This window comes from Zygotorulaspora mrakii, chromosome 1 (genome assembly GCF_013402915.1).
Source record: "Zygotorulaspora mrakii chromosome 1, complete sequence".
Lineage (NCBI taxonomy): Eukaryota > Fungi > Ascomycota > Saccharomycetes > Saccharomycetales > Saccharomycetaceae > Zygotorulaspora > Zygotorulaspora mrakii.
This window is the reverse complement of record NC_050719.1, coordinates 763,346-778,690: the sequence shown is the minus strand read 5'-3', so window position 1 is coordinate 778,690 and position 15,345 is coordinate 763,346. Positions and strand designations below refer to the sequence as shown.

The 15,345-nt window shown below is 39.9% G+C and overlaps 9 protein-coding genes across 9 annotated transcripts; 4 read left to right on the top strand and 5 right to left on the bottom strand.

The window, feature by feature from the left end:
- Positions 1–659: 659 nt before the first annotated feature.
- MCA1 (Ca(2+)-dependent cysteine protease MCA1) lies at positions 660–1,946 on the top strand (the record flags this gene model as incomplete). The annotated part of the gene is made up of 1 exon (XM_037286282.1): positions 660–1,946. The coding sequence occupies one exon, from the start codon at positions 660–662 to the stop codon at positions 1,944–1,946; it is 1,287 nt and encodes a 428-aa protein (XP_037142177.1).
- An 86-nt stretch (positions 1,947–2,032) lies between these two features.
- Positions 2,033–3,436, bottom strand: BFR1 (Bfr1p; the record flags this gene model as incomplete). Its single annotated transcript, XM_037286281.1, has 1 exon — positions 2,033–3,436. The coding sequence occupies one exon, from the start codon at positions 3,434–3,436 to the stop codon at positions 2,033–2,035; it is 1,404 nt and encodes a 467-aa protein (XP_037142176.1).
- Positions 3,437–3,887: 451 nt separating this feature from the next.
- IDI1 (isopentenyl-diphosphate delta-isomerase IDI1) lies at positions 3,888–4,718 on the top strand (the record flags this gene model as incomplete). Its single annotated transcript, XM_037286280.1, has 1 exon — positions 3,888–4,718. The coding sequence occupies one exon, from the start codon at positions 3,888–3,890 to the stop codon at positions 4,716–4,718; it is 831 nt and encodes a 276-aa protein (XP_037142175.1).
- A 129-nt stretch (positions 4,719–4,847) lies between these two features.
- MRM1 (Mrm1p) lies at positions 4,848–6,062 on the bottom strand (the record flags this gene model as incomplete). Its single annotated transcript, XM_037286279.1, has 1 exon — positions 4,848–6,062. The coding sequence occupies one exon, from the start codon at positions 6,060–6,062 to the stop codon at positions 4,848–4,850; it is 1,215 nt and encodes a 404-aa protein (XP_037142174.1).
- A 230-nt stretch (positions 6,063–6,292) lies between these two features.
- Positions 6,293–6,973, top strand: HIS3 (imidazoleglycerol-phosphate dehydratase HIS3; the record flags this gene model as incomplete). Its single annotated transcript, XM_037286278.1, has 1 exon — positions 6,293–6,973. One exon carries the CDS (start codon positions 6,293–6,295, stop codon positions 6,971–6,973), a length of 681 nt encoding a protein of 226 aa, XP_037142173.1.
- A 71-nt stretch (positions 6,974–7,044) lies between these two features.
- Positions 7,045–8,106, bottom strand: MRP51 (mitochondrial 37S ribosomal protein bS1m; the record flags this gene model as incomplete). The annotated part of the gene is made up of 1 exon (XM_037286277.1): positions 7,045–8,106. The coding sequence occupies one exon, from the start codon at positions 8,104–8,106 to the stop codon at positions 7,045–7,047; it is 1,062 nt and encodes a 353-aa protein (XP_037142172.1).
- A 399-nt stretch (positions 8,107–8,505) lies between these two features.
- Positions 8,506–10,323, top strand: DED1 (DEAD-box ATP-dependent RNA helicase DED1; the record flags this gene model as incomplete). The annotated part of the gene is made up of 1 exon (XM_037286276.1): positions 8,506–10,323. One exon carries the CDS (start codon positions 8,506–8,508, stop codon positions 10,321–10,323), a length of 1,818 nt encoding a protein of 605 aa, XP_037142171.1.
- A 684-nt stretch (positions 10,324–11,007) lies between these two features.
- HG535_0A03810 (uncharacterized protein) lies at positions 11,008–13,608 on the bottom strand (the record flags this gene model as incomplete). Its single annotated transcript, XM_037286275.1, has 1 exon — positions 11,008–13,608. One exon carries the CDS (start codon positions 13,606–13,608, stop codon positions 11,008–11,010), a length of 2,601 nt encoding a protein of 866 aa, XP_037142170.1.
- Positions 13,609–13,816: 208 nt separating this feature from the next.
- On the bottom strand, positions 13,817–15,283 carry VPS30 (beclin 1; the record flags this gene model as incomplete). Its single annotated transcript, XM_037286274.1, has 1 exon — positions 13,817–15,283. One exon carries the CDS (start codon positions 15,281–15,283, stop codon positions 13,817–13,819), a length of 1,467 nt encoding a protein of 488 aa, XP_037142169.1.
- Between the last annotated feature and the right edge of the window lie 62 nt (positions 15,284–15,345).

The window sequence follows — 15,345 nt, the reverse complement described above, 5'->3', positions numbered from 1 at the left end:
GAGCCCTGCGGTCTTGGCGTACTCACTGTCTCTGCGATTAAGTGCTTTCTATCTTCAAATCGAAGCTAAACTAACCAAACGATCCTTTTGCACTAATCGATCCAATCGCCCGACTGTGAGTTTGTGTTTCTCAAACAGGCGTTAATAGTTGTCTTCAAAAGTGTTGTGTTCCATCATAAGTGCTTTAGCCGCTGAGTCGACCCGCGCTCGGGTTGTGGTGGACTTGCAATTGCTTACAACTTTGAATATAAAACTGCAGTGATGATTCTATCTTCTGTCGTTATTCATCGATAGCAGCTATCTCATCAGGAATGTAAATCACACCCGGGATAACCAGGATAATTCTCAACTATCTCACGGCAAACAGAACAAACTGTTGACGAGAGTTAGCAATCCCATAAATATCTGCTAGTGCACATTCAAAGAGAAGTTAACATTGGACAACACTTATAACAGTCGGACAGCACCATTGACTGCTAACACTGAATGCAATTTGTTATCGGTTCCTTTCCACGTGACTGAATTACCATAGATTTTCACCAGTGTTCCAAATCAAGGCGACTATTGTTGCTTCAAAAAAAGGCTTAGACTTGATCTCGCTGATCTTTTTAACGAAGACTTATATTAATAAGTTTGCAATTGTCTTTCAGGATATCGATATGTTTCCCGGAAAAGGTAGCTACACGTACAACAACGGCCAATCTGACTTCAGGCCTGAAAATAGTGGGTATGAAAGGCCACAGGGCGCTCCACCCGGGAATTTCGGAAATTTAGATCATCCACGATACTCGAGGCCATCATACCCACCGCCTTCTCCTGAAGACGGATATGAGCGTCCAAATGTGGCACCCCCATCTTTTTCGTCGCAACAGGGTGAATATACTCGACCAAGTGCTCCACCTCCACAAATGGCAAATTCGAGAAATAATGGATTCGTGGATGGCCCTGATAAATATCAACAACCATCTGCCAATATGTCGCTACCACCTCAAAGCACACAGAGTATCCAAGGAGCTCCGGTGACTTATCAGTACTCTCAGTGTAATGGTAGACGTAAAGCGTTGTTAATTGGTATAAATTACTTCAATTCCCAGAATCAATTGCGTGGTTGTATCAATGATGCTCATAATATGTTCAATTTCTTGACGACCAGATATGGTTATCGTCGAGAGGATATTGTGATGCTTACTGACGATCAACAAGATCCCATTCGCATTCCAACGAGAGATAATATAATCAGGGCTATGCAGTGGCTAGTTAAAAATGCACAGCCTAATGACTCGTTATTTTTCCATTATTCGGGACATGGTGGCCAAACAAAGGATCTGGATGGTGATGAAGAAGATGGTATGGATGACGTTATCTATCCAGTCGATTTTGAGAGAGCGGGAGATCTTGTTGACGATATTATGCATGATATAATGGTCAAACCTTTGCAACCGGGCGTCAGGCTTACGGCATTATTTGATTCTTGCCATTCGGGTACCGTATTAGACTTGCCATACACGTATTCTACTAAAGGGGTTGTAAAAGAACCAAATGTGTGGAAAGATTTAGGCTCGGGTGGATTACAAGCTGCGATGGCTTATGCCACCGGTAACCGATCCGCACTTTTCAGCTCTCTTGGATCCCTTGCAAGCACAGTGAAAAACAAGGTTGGTACAAACGTTGATCGTGAACGTATCGTGCAGACAAAATTCTCGCCAGCTGATATAATAATGTTTTCAGGGTCTAAAGATAATCAAACCTCAGCAGATGCTGTTGAAAACGGTCAAGCAACTGGTGCGATGTCATATGCGTTCGTTAAAGTGTTAGGCCTACAATCTGAACAATCATACTTATCTTTATTACAAAATATGAGACAAGAAATGGCTTCAAAATATTCACAGAAACCACAGTTGTCCTCTTCACATCCAATAGATGTAAATTTGAAATTTATCTTGTAGTAAGATCGCTCTTAAGTACTTTCATATCTATGTATACGTAGTAGGAAGATCACCAAAGCTTCATTCGACTAAGATCATACTCTTTCTTAATTATTTTCTTTGTCATCCTGTTTTTCCTGGACTCTCTTGGCTTCCAGTTCTTTCTTGATTTGCTCCTCCTTTTTAGAATAACCAAGTTCCAATTTTTCAATTTCTTTCTCTACTTCAGAAATGTTCTTATCGGTTTGTTCATCTTGCTTAGCCAAAAAATTTTCGTGCTTGTGCTTTAATTGTTCGATTGCTTTTGGAACTTCTTCTTTAGAGATTGGAACAATAACATCTAGTTCAGCAAGCATGGCAATCAAAGTTGGCTCTAAGCTGAACCTTCCATTGTCAGTAATAGAAGTGGCGGAAGCAGCGGACTTTTGCTTCTTCTTATGTTTCTTAGACTTTGATGGAGCGGTATTGGAGTAGTTTGATTGCTCCTTTTCGTTTGAGACAAGGACCAAGTCATCAGCCACAACAGCTTTAACAGGTTGGGATTCAGGTTTCTTGGTTTCTTCAAGTTCACCAAAAACGTTTTTCTTTGGTTTTTCATAGGTTGGATCTAAGGACAACAATGCATTCTCAATTGCTTCAATTTCAAACGTGAATGCTGGTTGCTTGGCATGACTCAATTTTTCTTGCAATTTACCTAATTGGCCATCTTTCTCCTCAAGCAATTTGGACAACTTTTGATCCTCTTCACGCTTCAAACGTTCTTTCTCCAATTTTTGCTTGAAAGCTTGGAACTCGTTATCGAAATCAGCTCTAATTTGTTTTATTTGAGAGTAGATTTCATCACGTTTGTTGTATAAAGCAGAACGCTTGTTATACAAAGTCTGTCTCTTATCGTAAACGGTTTGCGACTTGGAGACCAGCGTATTCAACTTCTCTTGGGTAGTTTCGAATTTAGCAGCAACTTCTCTTGGGTTCAATTGATTCAATTCTTCCTTCAAAGCAACAATCTTGGCCTTGTCTTGATCCACGGATTTCTTAATGGGTTCAATAGCCACGAGATCCTTGTTAAGCTTATTCAAGGATTGCATCTCCTTAACGAGCATTTTCTCATCCACCAAAGACAGATTGCCAGATGAAATAGAGTCCTCAATCTCAGCTAGTCTCTGTTTTACCTCCTGTGGAGTAGAAAATTTTGCCTTTCTACCCAGTTTTTCATTGATCTCATTGGTCTTTCTCTTCATTTGAGAATCCAATTGCTTGATACTATCGTGAATAGCATTTCTGCGAGTCTTCAATTCAGCCTGTGTCTTGATAATCTCCTTCGTCTGATCTTGCAACTTTTTCCTTTCTTGTTGCGTGGCATCATTGACTTGATTCTGATCGATCTGCTTTCTCAAAGAGGAAATCTCGGTGTCGACCTTCTTCAATTGAGCGTTCAACACCTCTAGTTTTTTGTCTCTGACAGAGACATCTGGTCTCTTGTACTTATGATGCTGCTGTTGAGAAGACATGGTTTCAATAAACTTATATACTCACCTATTCACAGTAACAATACCAATTGGCGCTGCAATTCGAGATATTCAGTTCCAAGTCTAACAATTTGCCAATAATCAAATCAAACCAAACTCTATCGCAGATTGCCAAAATCTCACCGTCCAATTCGCTTCAATTGCTGAAGTGGCCATTAGTCAAACGATCGACGTTAGGACAGCCAACCACATTCTGGTGACTGGAAATGTCATTTTTCAAAGTTTTGATCATTTTGTACGAAAGAAGGGCACACCTCTCAAGATTAGGGTTCCCATGTTAGGGCTTCTTTTGCGTTAGGGTTTTTTTTCATTTGAGAGAAAAAAGCCAAGTTTCGCTGTAAAAGTTTATTTTAACCAAAATGTGAAATTTATTGAAAATAGGCCACTGTAGTTAGACAGGGCTACGGTTTTAGTTTCGAACTTCAGGGCTGAGATGTCAAAATATGCTAAGCTAGTAGAAGGCTTGACTGGAACAGAGATTTTGGAAAAGTTTCCAGACGTGATACCTCTGCAAAAAAGGCCTAACACTAAATCAAGTGAGTCGAGTTCGGATGACGTTAGCGATAAGGTGTTCTCAGGCCATGACGAGGAGCAGATAAGGCTCATGAATGAAAATTGCATTGTTTTGGACTGGAACGACGAGGCAATTGGCGCTGGCACAAAGAAATTGTGCCATTTAATGAGCAATATTGAAAAGGGACTGTTGCATCGTGCGTTCTCTGCATTCGTATTCAACAATGAGAAAAAATTGCTGTTGCAACAGCGGGCCTCCGAGAAGATTACGTTTCCAGATCTGTGGACAAACACTTGTTGTTCCCATCCGCTGTGTGTTGATGACGAGATAGGTTTGGAGGGAAGTCTGGAGGTGAAAGTTGAAGGTGCTATTACTGCGGCTGTCAGAAAATTGGACCACGAATTGGGTATTCCGCAAGAAGAAACTCTGAAAAATGGTAAATTTCATTTCTTGAACCGAATCCACTATATGGCACCCAGTAACGATCCATGGGGTGAGCACGAAATTGATTACATTCTGTTCTATAAGCTGAATGATGCGCAGCAACTAACCGTGGACCCCAACTTGAATGAGGTGCGTGATTTTGAATGGGTCGATGCTGAAACTTTAAAGGCAATGTTCAAGGATCCAAGCTTGAAATTTACACCATGGTTCAAACTGATCTGCGAAAGCTATTTATTTAAATGGTGGGATCAACTTGATAACTTAACTTCAGTGGAAAACGATACCAAAATTCACAGAATGCTTTAAAAGTCGTTTGTACTGTGTATATATATGTAATAGCGATAGAAGAACAAAAAAAACTATTTGACATTTTTTTTAAGTTTTGTGTCGGGAAATATAGATTTATTTTTATTTATAGCTATTTACATGAAAAAACTAGTTGGTGAGCAAACTATTCAGAAGTAAAGCTGTTGCAACGCTTACATTCAAGGAATCAACTGGCGAGGTTATTTCGTCTGTTGCTCTGCCATAGGGTATCTCTACAAAAAAATCACTTCTCATTCTAAGATTAGTTCTTACTCCGTTGCATTCATTTCCCACTACCAATACAACGGGCAGTTTATTACACATACCACGTAAATCGTCCAACGATAAAGTTTTACCTCCCATGTATTTTTGGTCTTTGGCATTTGCGCTTGTCAAACAACTTGTAACAAACATCCATCCGCCCTCTTCTTGGGATTTAGAAAAAAAACTCAGAGGCCTGTCAACATAGTATATTGGCATCAACTCTAGCGCACCACTGCTGGTTTTTGAAACTGTAGGAGACAATGGTGCACAATTTTTTCTCGACATGACTATAAAGTCGGCACCCAAAAAATATGCACTTCTAATGATGGCACCAATATTATGGGGATCCATAACCTCATCCAAATAGACACCCAACGGGAACTTTTTTTGTGCATTGCTAATATATGACGACTGTCGAGCTTTGAGTTCACCTTCAAACAGAAGCTCGCTAAAGTGAAATTCGGCACTTTCTGGATTACAAAGTTGCAAATGTGATATCTCTGTTGGTTGTAAAGGTTTTGTTTCAAGAGCAACATTGTTATGCACAGAATAATTGGTTAAAAGATTCAGTCTATGCTTGTCTGTAGGTTCTGTCCGAATGGTTTTCTCTTTTGCCAATTTTTGTATTTCTGGCGGTAATGTCCCAAAATATAAAAGTCTTGTGAAGTATTCTCTTTTGTTGCCGAGCAATGCAGCTAACACAGCATTCGTTCCGCAAACGTACTCCAGCAGAGGATTTACTTGTAGTCCCTGTGTAGCACTACGTTTTACAAATCGACTTTTGTGCTCTTTTTGATCACTTTTCATGTCGTTCTGAATCCTGTTCAACTTCTCCATATGAGCCTTTTTCTTGCCAAATGGATCTTGTTTCTCCAATACTTTTTCTTTTGCATGAACATGAGCGTATTTTCTCTTAAACCATGCCTCCTTGTCCTCGCCAGCCTTTTCCCAAGCTTTCTCTCTGCCCATTACAGGCATTTTCTTGTCAAAACTGGTCTGGTTATTTGGCCTTCTGCTTGTAGAGCGGACAGCTAACAGCCGTTTGAAACTTATTGCGGACCCACATTTCTGATGAAGCATGTTATAGAATCGCTATTCACTATGTAGTTAGCAGTCTTTGCCCAAGTTGTGAATATATCCCAATTTTGAACCAGACCTCATCGAGCTTTCGTTCCTATATTTTCTTTTTTTTTTTTTTTGGAGAATCTTGAAAATGGGAAGAATATGACAATATCATTCGAAGGTCGCAAGTATCGATTTTGAAAGAAATTGAAACTTTTGCCTTCTTCTGCAACATTCATCTAGTTACAATGGGTTCACGCAAGGCGTTAGTTAACCGTATAACAAACGAAACCAAGATACAAGTATTAATCTCCATTGATGGTGGACACATTGCCCTAGAGAACTCGATTTTAAACAACGAATCCAATCAGGCCAAAACCAACGCAAAAGATGTGGCTGCTCAAAACACTAACAGCCAAGTGATAAATATTCAAACAGGCGTTGGATTTTTGGACCATATGATTCACGCGTTGGCAAAGCATTCTGGTTGGTCGTTGCTAGTCGAATGTGTCGGTGATTTGCATATAGATGATCATCATACAACAGAGGATTGTGGTATCGCACTTGGCGAAGCATTCAAGCAAGCCTTAGGTCAAGTACGTGGTGTCAAGAGATTTGGAACAGGCTTTGCCCCTCTAGATGAAGCATTGTCGAGAGCTGTCGTTGATCTGTCAAATAGACCATACGCCGTTGTAAGCCTTGGACTGAAGAGAGAGAAAATTGGTGATCTTTCATGCGAGATGATTCCACATTTCCTTGAAAGCTTTATCGAAGCTGCAAGATTAACCGTTCATATTGACTGTTTGAGAGGATTCAACGATCACCACAGAAGTGAAAGTGCATTCAAAGCATTAGCTGTAGCTCTAAGAGAAGCACTGGCGCCAAATGGTACAAATGATGTTCCATCTACCAAAGGTGTCTTGATGTGAATATATTATTTATTACAGTCCTTTTTCTTTGTTTTTTATGTGCACATCTATATACAGGTACTTAAAGCAGATTAGTTGAAATTCGATAAAAGGATATTTAACAATTCGTCCGCTTGCATTTTTGGATCGATCGGACTTACAGCTGGTGAAGACGATTTATTTGTCTTTATTGGACGTTGTTGGTAACTTCTTCCTTGAATCTTACCTCTCATTCTTTGACTTAATCCGCTGATAACTTGAGCCTTCATCATAATTTTGCCATTCTCATCCACTGAAACTTTTTGAACATCAAATGGGAAAGTCAACTCCCTGACAAAGTCACCCATGTTATACGCAACTTGAGAGGTCATAGGAGTAGAAGAGGAAGCATTAGCAACGAATCCACCGATAGCTGCCAATCTATCATTACCATCTAAGTTCAAGAACCTGCCAGGAACAATAGTCTTTTGTATAACACCATTGGGCGAGTTCAGTAACTTGCCACCAAGAGTATAGGTCAAGCCACCGCTACCAATTACCCCTTTGAAGGCATCTTTTCTAATTTCTAATTGCGAATGAGATCCAAAACGCTCGTTCAAGAACTGCATAGCGTTCTCATTCATATCTTTGGCAGTGAAGGTCTTATTCTTTAAAGCTTCAGGATCTCTGTTCAACATCCACAGTTTGAAGTCCTTACGCAAAGCCTGAAGAGCTGAACTTTTTTGACTCAACTTCTTGGTAGAAGAGTCTACCTTTTCTTCGCTAACACCCATCAGTGACGACAATGGAGCCTGCTTGTCGGCAGGAGACGATGTGCCCTCAAACAGGGGATTGGCCTTCCCAGGGTTGTACGAGGGGGCCAGTCGCATCTCTTGAAATCTCAGTCTGTTCCATTGTGAGCCTGCGTTAGTCTCAAAAGTGGTAATCCGTTCCAGAGTATCTAGGTCGTTGTAAATCAGATACCGTGATTTGACTTTACGAGGGATGGGAGCCTTAAGCCCCCACTCTTGCCGATTCAGTGTCGACGGCTTAGTCTCCACAACTTGATGTGTTGGATAGTACTTCGGTTCAGAAGAAACAAATGGTTTAGAGCTCCGAGGCACATGCGAAAGCCGCGAGCCTCTCAGGAGCTGCGCCAGTTGTGATGACGACATATGCGATCACAATGCAATGGTATTCAGGAAACAACCACTCAGCTTGCCCAAGTCAACGCTCCTTGTAATACCTGCGATAAGTCAACTTTTTTCATTTTGACTTTCATGATGCTTATTATTATCGTTCCGTACGCATAATATTACCCGCAGATCTTGCAAGTGGTTGAGGTGAATGGGTGTGAAGTGAAAATTTTCAAAAAAAGTAAGTCAGGTAGCCATCAGATATAACTAGAGGCATGATGGGATCGGTTGTAGCATTGAATATTAATAACGTTTGTCAAATACAAGATAGATATTTATCACGCAATAGGTTATAGATAACTAAAAAGGCGATCTGTATTCAAGAGAGATATAGATTTAAAGTTAGATCCAGAAAAGCGAGAAATAGCGCAGAGTATTATGGCTGATTTGAGTAACGAGGTAAAAAACCTAGACATTAACGACAATAATGGTAAGGGAGGTTATGTTCCACCTCATTTGAGACGTGGTGAAGGTAGACGTACAAGAAATGAAGGTAGCGGTCCAGTTGATCGCGGGTCATCTGGCGGAAATAGAGGAGGTTTCTTCGGATTTGACCGTCGTGGTGGTGGAAGAGGTGATTTTTCCAGAGGTAGAGGTGGTTTCAGGAACGATGGAGGTCCCAGACCAGCTGGTACTGGTAGATGGGTAGACGGCAAACACGTTCCAGCACCAAAGAACGAGAGAATGGAAATACAGTTATTTGGTGTTGCTGAGGATCCGCAATTTCAATCTTCCGGTATTAACTTTGATAATTATGATGATATCCCAGTAGAGGCTTCAGGTGAAAATGTTCCTGAACCAATCACCGAATTCACTAGCCCACCATTGGATGAGTTGTTGTTGGAAAATATTAAGATGGCGAGATTTACCAAGCCAACACCTGTTCAGAAGTATTCTGTTCCTATTGTTGCTAACGGTAGAGATTTGATGGCTTGTGCTCAAACAGGTTCTGGTAAAACCGGTGGTTTTTTATTCCCTGTTTTATCTGAGTCATTCAAAACAGGTCCATCTGAAACTCCGGAAAGTGCCAGAGGATCTTATATGAGAAAGGCATTACCAACAGCAGTTGTCTTGGCTCCAACCAGAGAATTGGCAACTCAAATCTTTGATGAGGCTAAAAAGTTTACATACAGATCTTGGGTTAGACCAACTGTTGTTTACGGTGGTGCAGATGTCTACAGTCAAATGAAAGATTTAGATCGTGGTTGTGATTTATTGGTTGCTACCCCTGGTCGTTTGAATGACTTACTGGAGCGTGGTAAAATCTCTTTGGCTAAGGTTAAATATCTAGTTCTTGACGAAGCTGACAGAATGTTAGATATGGGTTTCGAGCCACAAATTAGACACATCGTTGATGGTTGTGATATGCCATCTGTTGAAAATAGGCAAACTCTCATGTTTTCTGCTACCTTTCCAGTTGATATCCAACATTTAGCCCGTGATTTCTTAAACGATTATATTTTCTTATCTGTTGGTAGAGTTGGTTCTACCTCAGAAAATATCACGCAGAGAATTCTATATGTTGAAGATGAGGATAAGAAATCTGCGCTTTTGGATTTATTATCTGCTTCCAATGATGGCTTAACTTTAATTTTCGTTGAAACGAAGAGGATGGCAGATCAGCTAACAGACTTCTTGATTATGCAAGATTTTGCTGCAACTGCTATTCATGGTGATCGTACTCAAGGTGAACGTGAGCGTGCTTTGGCCGCTTTCAAATCTGGTAGAGCCAATTTATTAGTAGCTACTGCTGTTGCTGCAAGAGGTTTAGATATTCCAAATGTTACCCATGTTATCAACTACGATTTACCAGGTGATGTTGATGATTATGTTCATAGAATTGGTAGAACTGGTCGTGCTGGTAACACAGGTATTTCCACTGCTTTTTTCAACAGAGGTAACAAAAATATCGCTAAAGGTTTGATCGAACTTCTTACTGAAGCTAACCAGGATTTACCTGAATTTTTGAATGATGTATCAAGGGAGTCCTTTGGCCCTAAAGGTGGCAGAGGCTTTTCAAACCGTTCAAGCGGCTCCAGAGACTACCGTAAACAAGGTAACGGTAATGGTTCATGGGGCGCTTCGAGAAGTGGCGGCACTAGCGGTGGCTGGGGCAATTCCAGATCAACCTCTGGCTGGGGCTCAAGCGCTGGTGCCGGTTCCGGCTCTGGCTCTGGTAACTCATCATGGTGGTAATTACTTCCTCTGTATACCCAGACGACTCCTTTTTTATATCCAAAGTTCACGTTTTCTTATTTTCTCCACATCGGTTTGAGACAATTTAAGAATTTTATTTTATGATTGCTTCTTAAAAAATTGTGTTTGAACTCGCATTAATATATCGCTATCCTTTTTTTCTACCATTATTGGTTATTTCCCGTGGTTTCGATATTATACGATTGTACATTAGAATATTCTCCTACTTCTCACGAGCAATGAAGCACTAAAATTAAGTGTGGGATAGTATTAAAATTATTCAAATACATTGACCATGACAAATAAAGTATTAGCATGGAAATAAGGTTATTCACATTCACTTATATTCTACATTTTGTTTTTTTCGTTTTTCATTTTTTTCGAGAATAGAATTTCAACTCTCTAGACAAATTTTTCTCAGTGATAGAATGTCCTTTCCTCATTGTACAGTTAAAAGAAGGATATATAATTATTTTTCTGCTCATGAGAGCGGCTTTCTTGATTTGAAAGTCATCATCAATAACTCATGGTACAGTTGTATAATAGTATTTTTAAGTTTACAAATATATAGCAGCGCTATCAAAAACAAAAACAAATTGTTAAAAAAATGTAAGACTTATACTCGATTACTTATTTACAAAATAATTGCTACAGCTTTTAAACTCTAAACTATCCAAGTTGAGTTCAACCCGAGCAACCCTCACAAACCTCACCATTGTCACCTAAATTACACGCTAATGGTGTCGAATCATGTATTCCAAAGACGTCATCACACGAGTCTACGTTACCTTTATTGTTATAATCATCTTTTTTTAAATTTGCCAGGGATTCACCTGCTTCACTAAAGAAGTGAATAAAAAGCTCTTTATCTGCACTAAGCGGATATATTCCAGAAACTATATCCTTTTTCTCTTGCCTTTTAGATTTTGGTAGGCTGACACCACTCGCTAAAGTATTTTCGCTGTTGATAGTGAATTGAATTGCAGCTGCAGCTGCTTGTGTTCTCAAATAATACATCCCAGTCTTTAGTCCTTGTCTCCACGCATAAAAATGCATTCCTGTTAGCTTGCCCATTGTAGGTGTTTTCATGAATAAATTCAAGCTTTGAGACTGGTCGATGAAGGGAGAGCGTTCTCTCGCCAGATCAATCAACCGTCTTTGTGGTATTTCCCACACTGTTTTATAAATGTCTTTGATCCATTCCGGAAGTCCCTCTATGTCCTTGACAGATCCATCATGCATAATTATCTTGTTTTTCAATTTCTCATCCCATATACCTAGATCACAAAAATGATTAACCATGTGTTGATTTATGACGATAAATTCCCCACTTAAAACCCTTCTAGTATAAACATTTGACGTCATTGGCTCGAATGATTCATTGTAGCCCAGTATTTGTGAGGTAGACGCAGTAGGCATGGGGCCTACTAACAGCGAATTTCGAAGACCGCGATTTTTTATCCTCTCTTTGATATCATCCCAGTCTTTGTACAGAAAGTCATATTTCTGGTTTGGTTTCTTCCAGAAATCAAACTGAAGTATACCTTCGCTCGAGGGAGATGATTCAAAACTGCTGTATGGCCCATACTCCTCTGCTAGTTCAATAGATGCTTCTATAGCTGCATGATATATTGTTTCGAAGATTTGTTTGTTCAAAGTACTGGCCTCTTCTGACTCAAATGGAATTTTTAAAATAAAGAATAGATCTGCCAAACCCTGTACCCCAATAGCCTCAGGACGATGCTTCAGGTTACTATTTCTAGCCTCTTCGACCGGATAATCTCCAATATCTATCACTCTGTCAAGATTTTTAGTGACAACCTTCACAACACTATGAAGTTTATCAAAATCAAACAATTTGGTTTCACTGTTCGATGTCCTGACAAAAGATGGGAGAGCAACCGAGGCTAAATTACAAACTGCAATCTCATCTTTTGAGCTATATTCTACGATTTCACAGCACAAATTAGAAGATTTTATAGTTCCCAGGTTTTTTTGGTTTGATTTTTTATTGCAAGCATCTTTATAGAGCATAAAAGGACCTCCAGTTTCTGTTTGACTTTGCAAAATTTCTGCCCACAGTTTTTGTGCTTTAACAACTCTCATCGGAGCCCGTGTTTCTTCGTAATACCCATATAACTTGTTGAACTCCTCACCATAGACGTCATTTAAACCAGGAGCCTCGTCAGGACTGAATAAAGACCAATCACCATTGGACTCTACACGTTCCATGAATAGATCAGGTATCCACAATGCCAAAAACAAATCACGGGCTCTCATCTCCTCTTTACCGTGGTTCTTTCTTAGTTGCAAAAAGTCGAAAATATCAGAATGCCACGGCTCTAAGTATATGCAGTACGCACCAGGCCGTTTATTACCACCTTGATCTACATACCTAGCAGTATTGTTGAACACACGGAGCATGGGCACCAGTCCATTCGAAATCCCGTTTGACCCAGATACGAAGGATCCGCTTGCCCTTATGTTCGAAACATGAATTCCTATGCCTCCAGAAGCCTTTGAAATCAATGCTGTCTTGTGCAGAGTTTTATAAATTCCATCAATAGAGTCTTCTTGCATTCCTACCAGGAAACAAGAAGACAAGTATTGATTGACGGTACCTGCGTTAAACAATGTAGGGGAAGCATGTATAAAATATCTCTGGGACATCAGTTCGTAGGTAGACAAAACAAGATCGATATCATCGTACGGCCCATGTATCGCGAGAGCAACTCTCATGAACATGAACTGCGGTGTTTCATGCACTTTATTCGCTTTTTTGATTAAATAGGACTGGCATAGGGTTTTCCACCCAAAATAAGTGAACTCATAATCTCGTTCCGACACGATAGCATTATTCAAACGTTCTTGGTATTTCTTTGCTAAGGCAAAAAACTGTGGTGAAATTACTCCCTTCTTAGGCACTCTACTCAGTTTCTGGCGCTTGCGTAACGGATCATCATCAATCGAGGCTGCTTCTGCATCTGTTCGAGACACTGATAACAGAGCTGATAAGTTCTCTGTAAATGTTACGTTGTTTAATGATCTATGCAACTCATGAATCTCCAGCCTTGCTGCTAAAATGGAATGATCGGGATGAATGCTGGCCAACGTAGCCAATGTTTCCGCAACAAATGCTATGATTTCCTGTTTTGACGCAGCACTCGATATCCCCTTGGTAACTCTCTCCATAGCATAATCAATATCAATATGATCTTTATTAAGACCATAAGACAGCTTTTTTAGCATTTTTGACAGTGCATCGGGGTCGAAGGCATTGCTCATCACTATTGCTTTTTGAGTTGTGAGGGTTTGCCGCACACTAACAACTTCTCTACCTCACTCGCTGCCAATAATATTGAATAGAAGATAGCGTATATAGTCTACATATGGTACGGTGGAATGCGCATTCATACAATAACTTGAAGTGTTTATCTTTGTTAATAAAAATACTGTTAGGTCGTCCTCTGTGACACTTGAAAGTCGTCCTGTTCTAACCCAATTGACTGGATGAAAACGCAAAGAGCCACTTTGTGTTAGTTAACAAGAACTTCATTGCTGTCGTCCAATCCATGCCGGGTCTGCCACCGAACAGCTTAACTGATATTCCGTTAATTTTATCCTTGTGCATAACGTAAGGCAACTCGATCTCTTCATCGTTTAACTCGTCATTTTCACTTGCAGCTGTGTATACGCTTCCATGCCTTTGAGATCTAGCATGTGAAAGCCAAACAGCCATTTGCCTTATAATAATCAACAAGCTTTCCATGGCTTTATCGAAACTGGTCTCTTTTCGGAATAATTTCCCTATTTTAAAGTTATCATTATTGAATGCTTCATATGCCACCCATTCTTGAGTGTCATCTTGGAATTTTGATACTTTAGAATATGACCCCATGGGAATCAACTTATAACCCTGCAATTTTATTTCAAGGCGAGTGGTAATGGTGGCTAAAAGTAACACTACTTGACCAATACCTGCGTTTATTTCCTGCCACGGAACATTGACATCTTGAAACCCACCTATTCTAAGCCCATTGATTATCCCAAAAAGTCCATCGTGTGATATTTTGAAAGTTTCATTATAGATATTGATCTTTCGGAGTTTGTCAAGATAATTCAGAGAAAAATCGTATTGGTTTTTCAAGGATTGCACTTCTCGGGCCAAGTCAACTTGTTCCAACTCATAGAAATTGTTCCTTCTAGTATCTTCTTCCTCCAACCGCTTCTTCTCTTTCAGCTGTTGTTCCAAGTCTGCTATTTGTTTATCCAGTTCTTCATCCTCTAATTCTAGGGTTTTTAACTCTTGTAGCAGGGATGCCTTCTCGTTCAATAGCTTTTCAGCTTCATCGTGTGAATCATCTGAGGAATCATGAGATGTCAAAGATTTCTGTTTCTCAATCCTCGACAAAAACTGAGAATAAAGATCTCTTTCCTTTATAGCATCATCATATTCACTCTGGATTCTTCGTATCAAGATGTTGCAACAATCTTGACAAACTGGGTAATCTATGTTACTCTTTGAAGACAGGATGTTGAAAACATTAGCTAATGCGCTCACTTGCGTAGAGAGCGTTCTGACAGTAGATCCGGAATATCTGTGTTGTCGATCCTCTTCCGTTTGCTCATCACCCGAATCATCTTCTCGCTGAGCTGTGGAAGTAGAAAGTGATGTATTCGTCGATGCAACAGTACTCGGGTCTTCAACTTTAATATCATCCTGGAGAAAGATGTAAGATCCTAACCCAAGTTTCTGTAAGTTTACCTCATTTGGATATACCACCTTATTCAGACGTTGTAACCTTTCTTGTGGAATTTTATAATTCTCTTGTTTATATTCGTTGACTGAACTTACTAGCATATCAGTTTGAGCCAGGCTTAAATCAAGCAGTGAACTGTCTATTTTGAGCGGCAACTGACAATTTTGGCATTTAATCAAATTATCTTCTATACCGTTCATAATACTACTCAATGAAGCTTAACTGTCAAAGGTGGTCTTGTAATCATATTCTGTTTCTCACC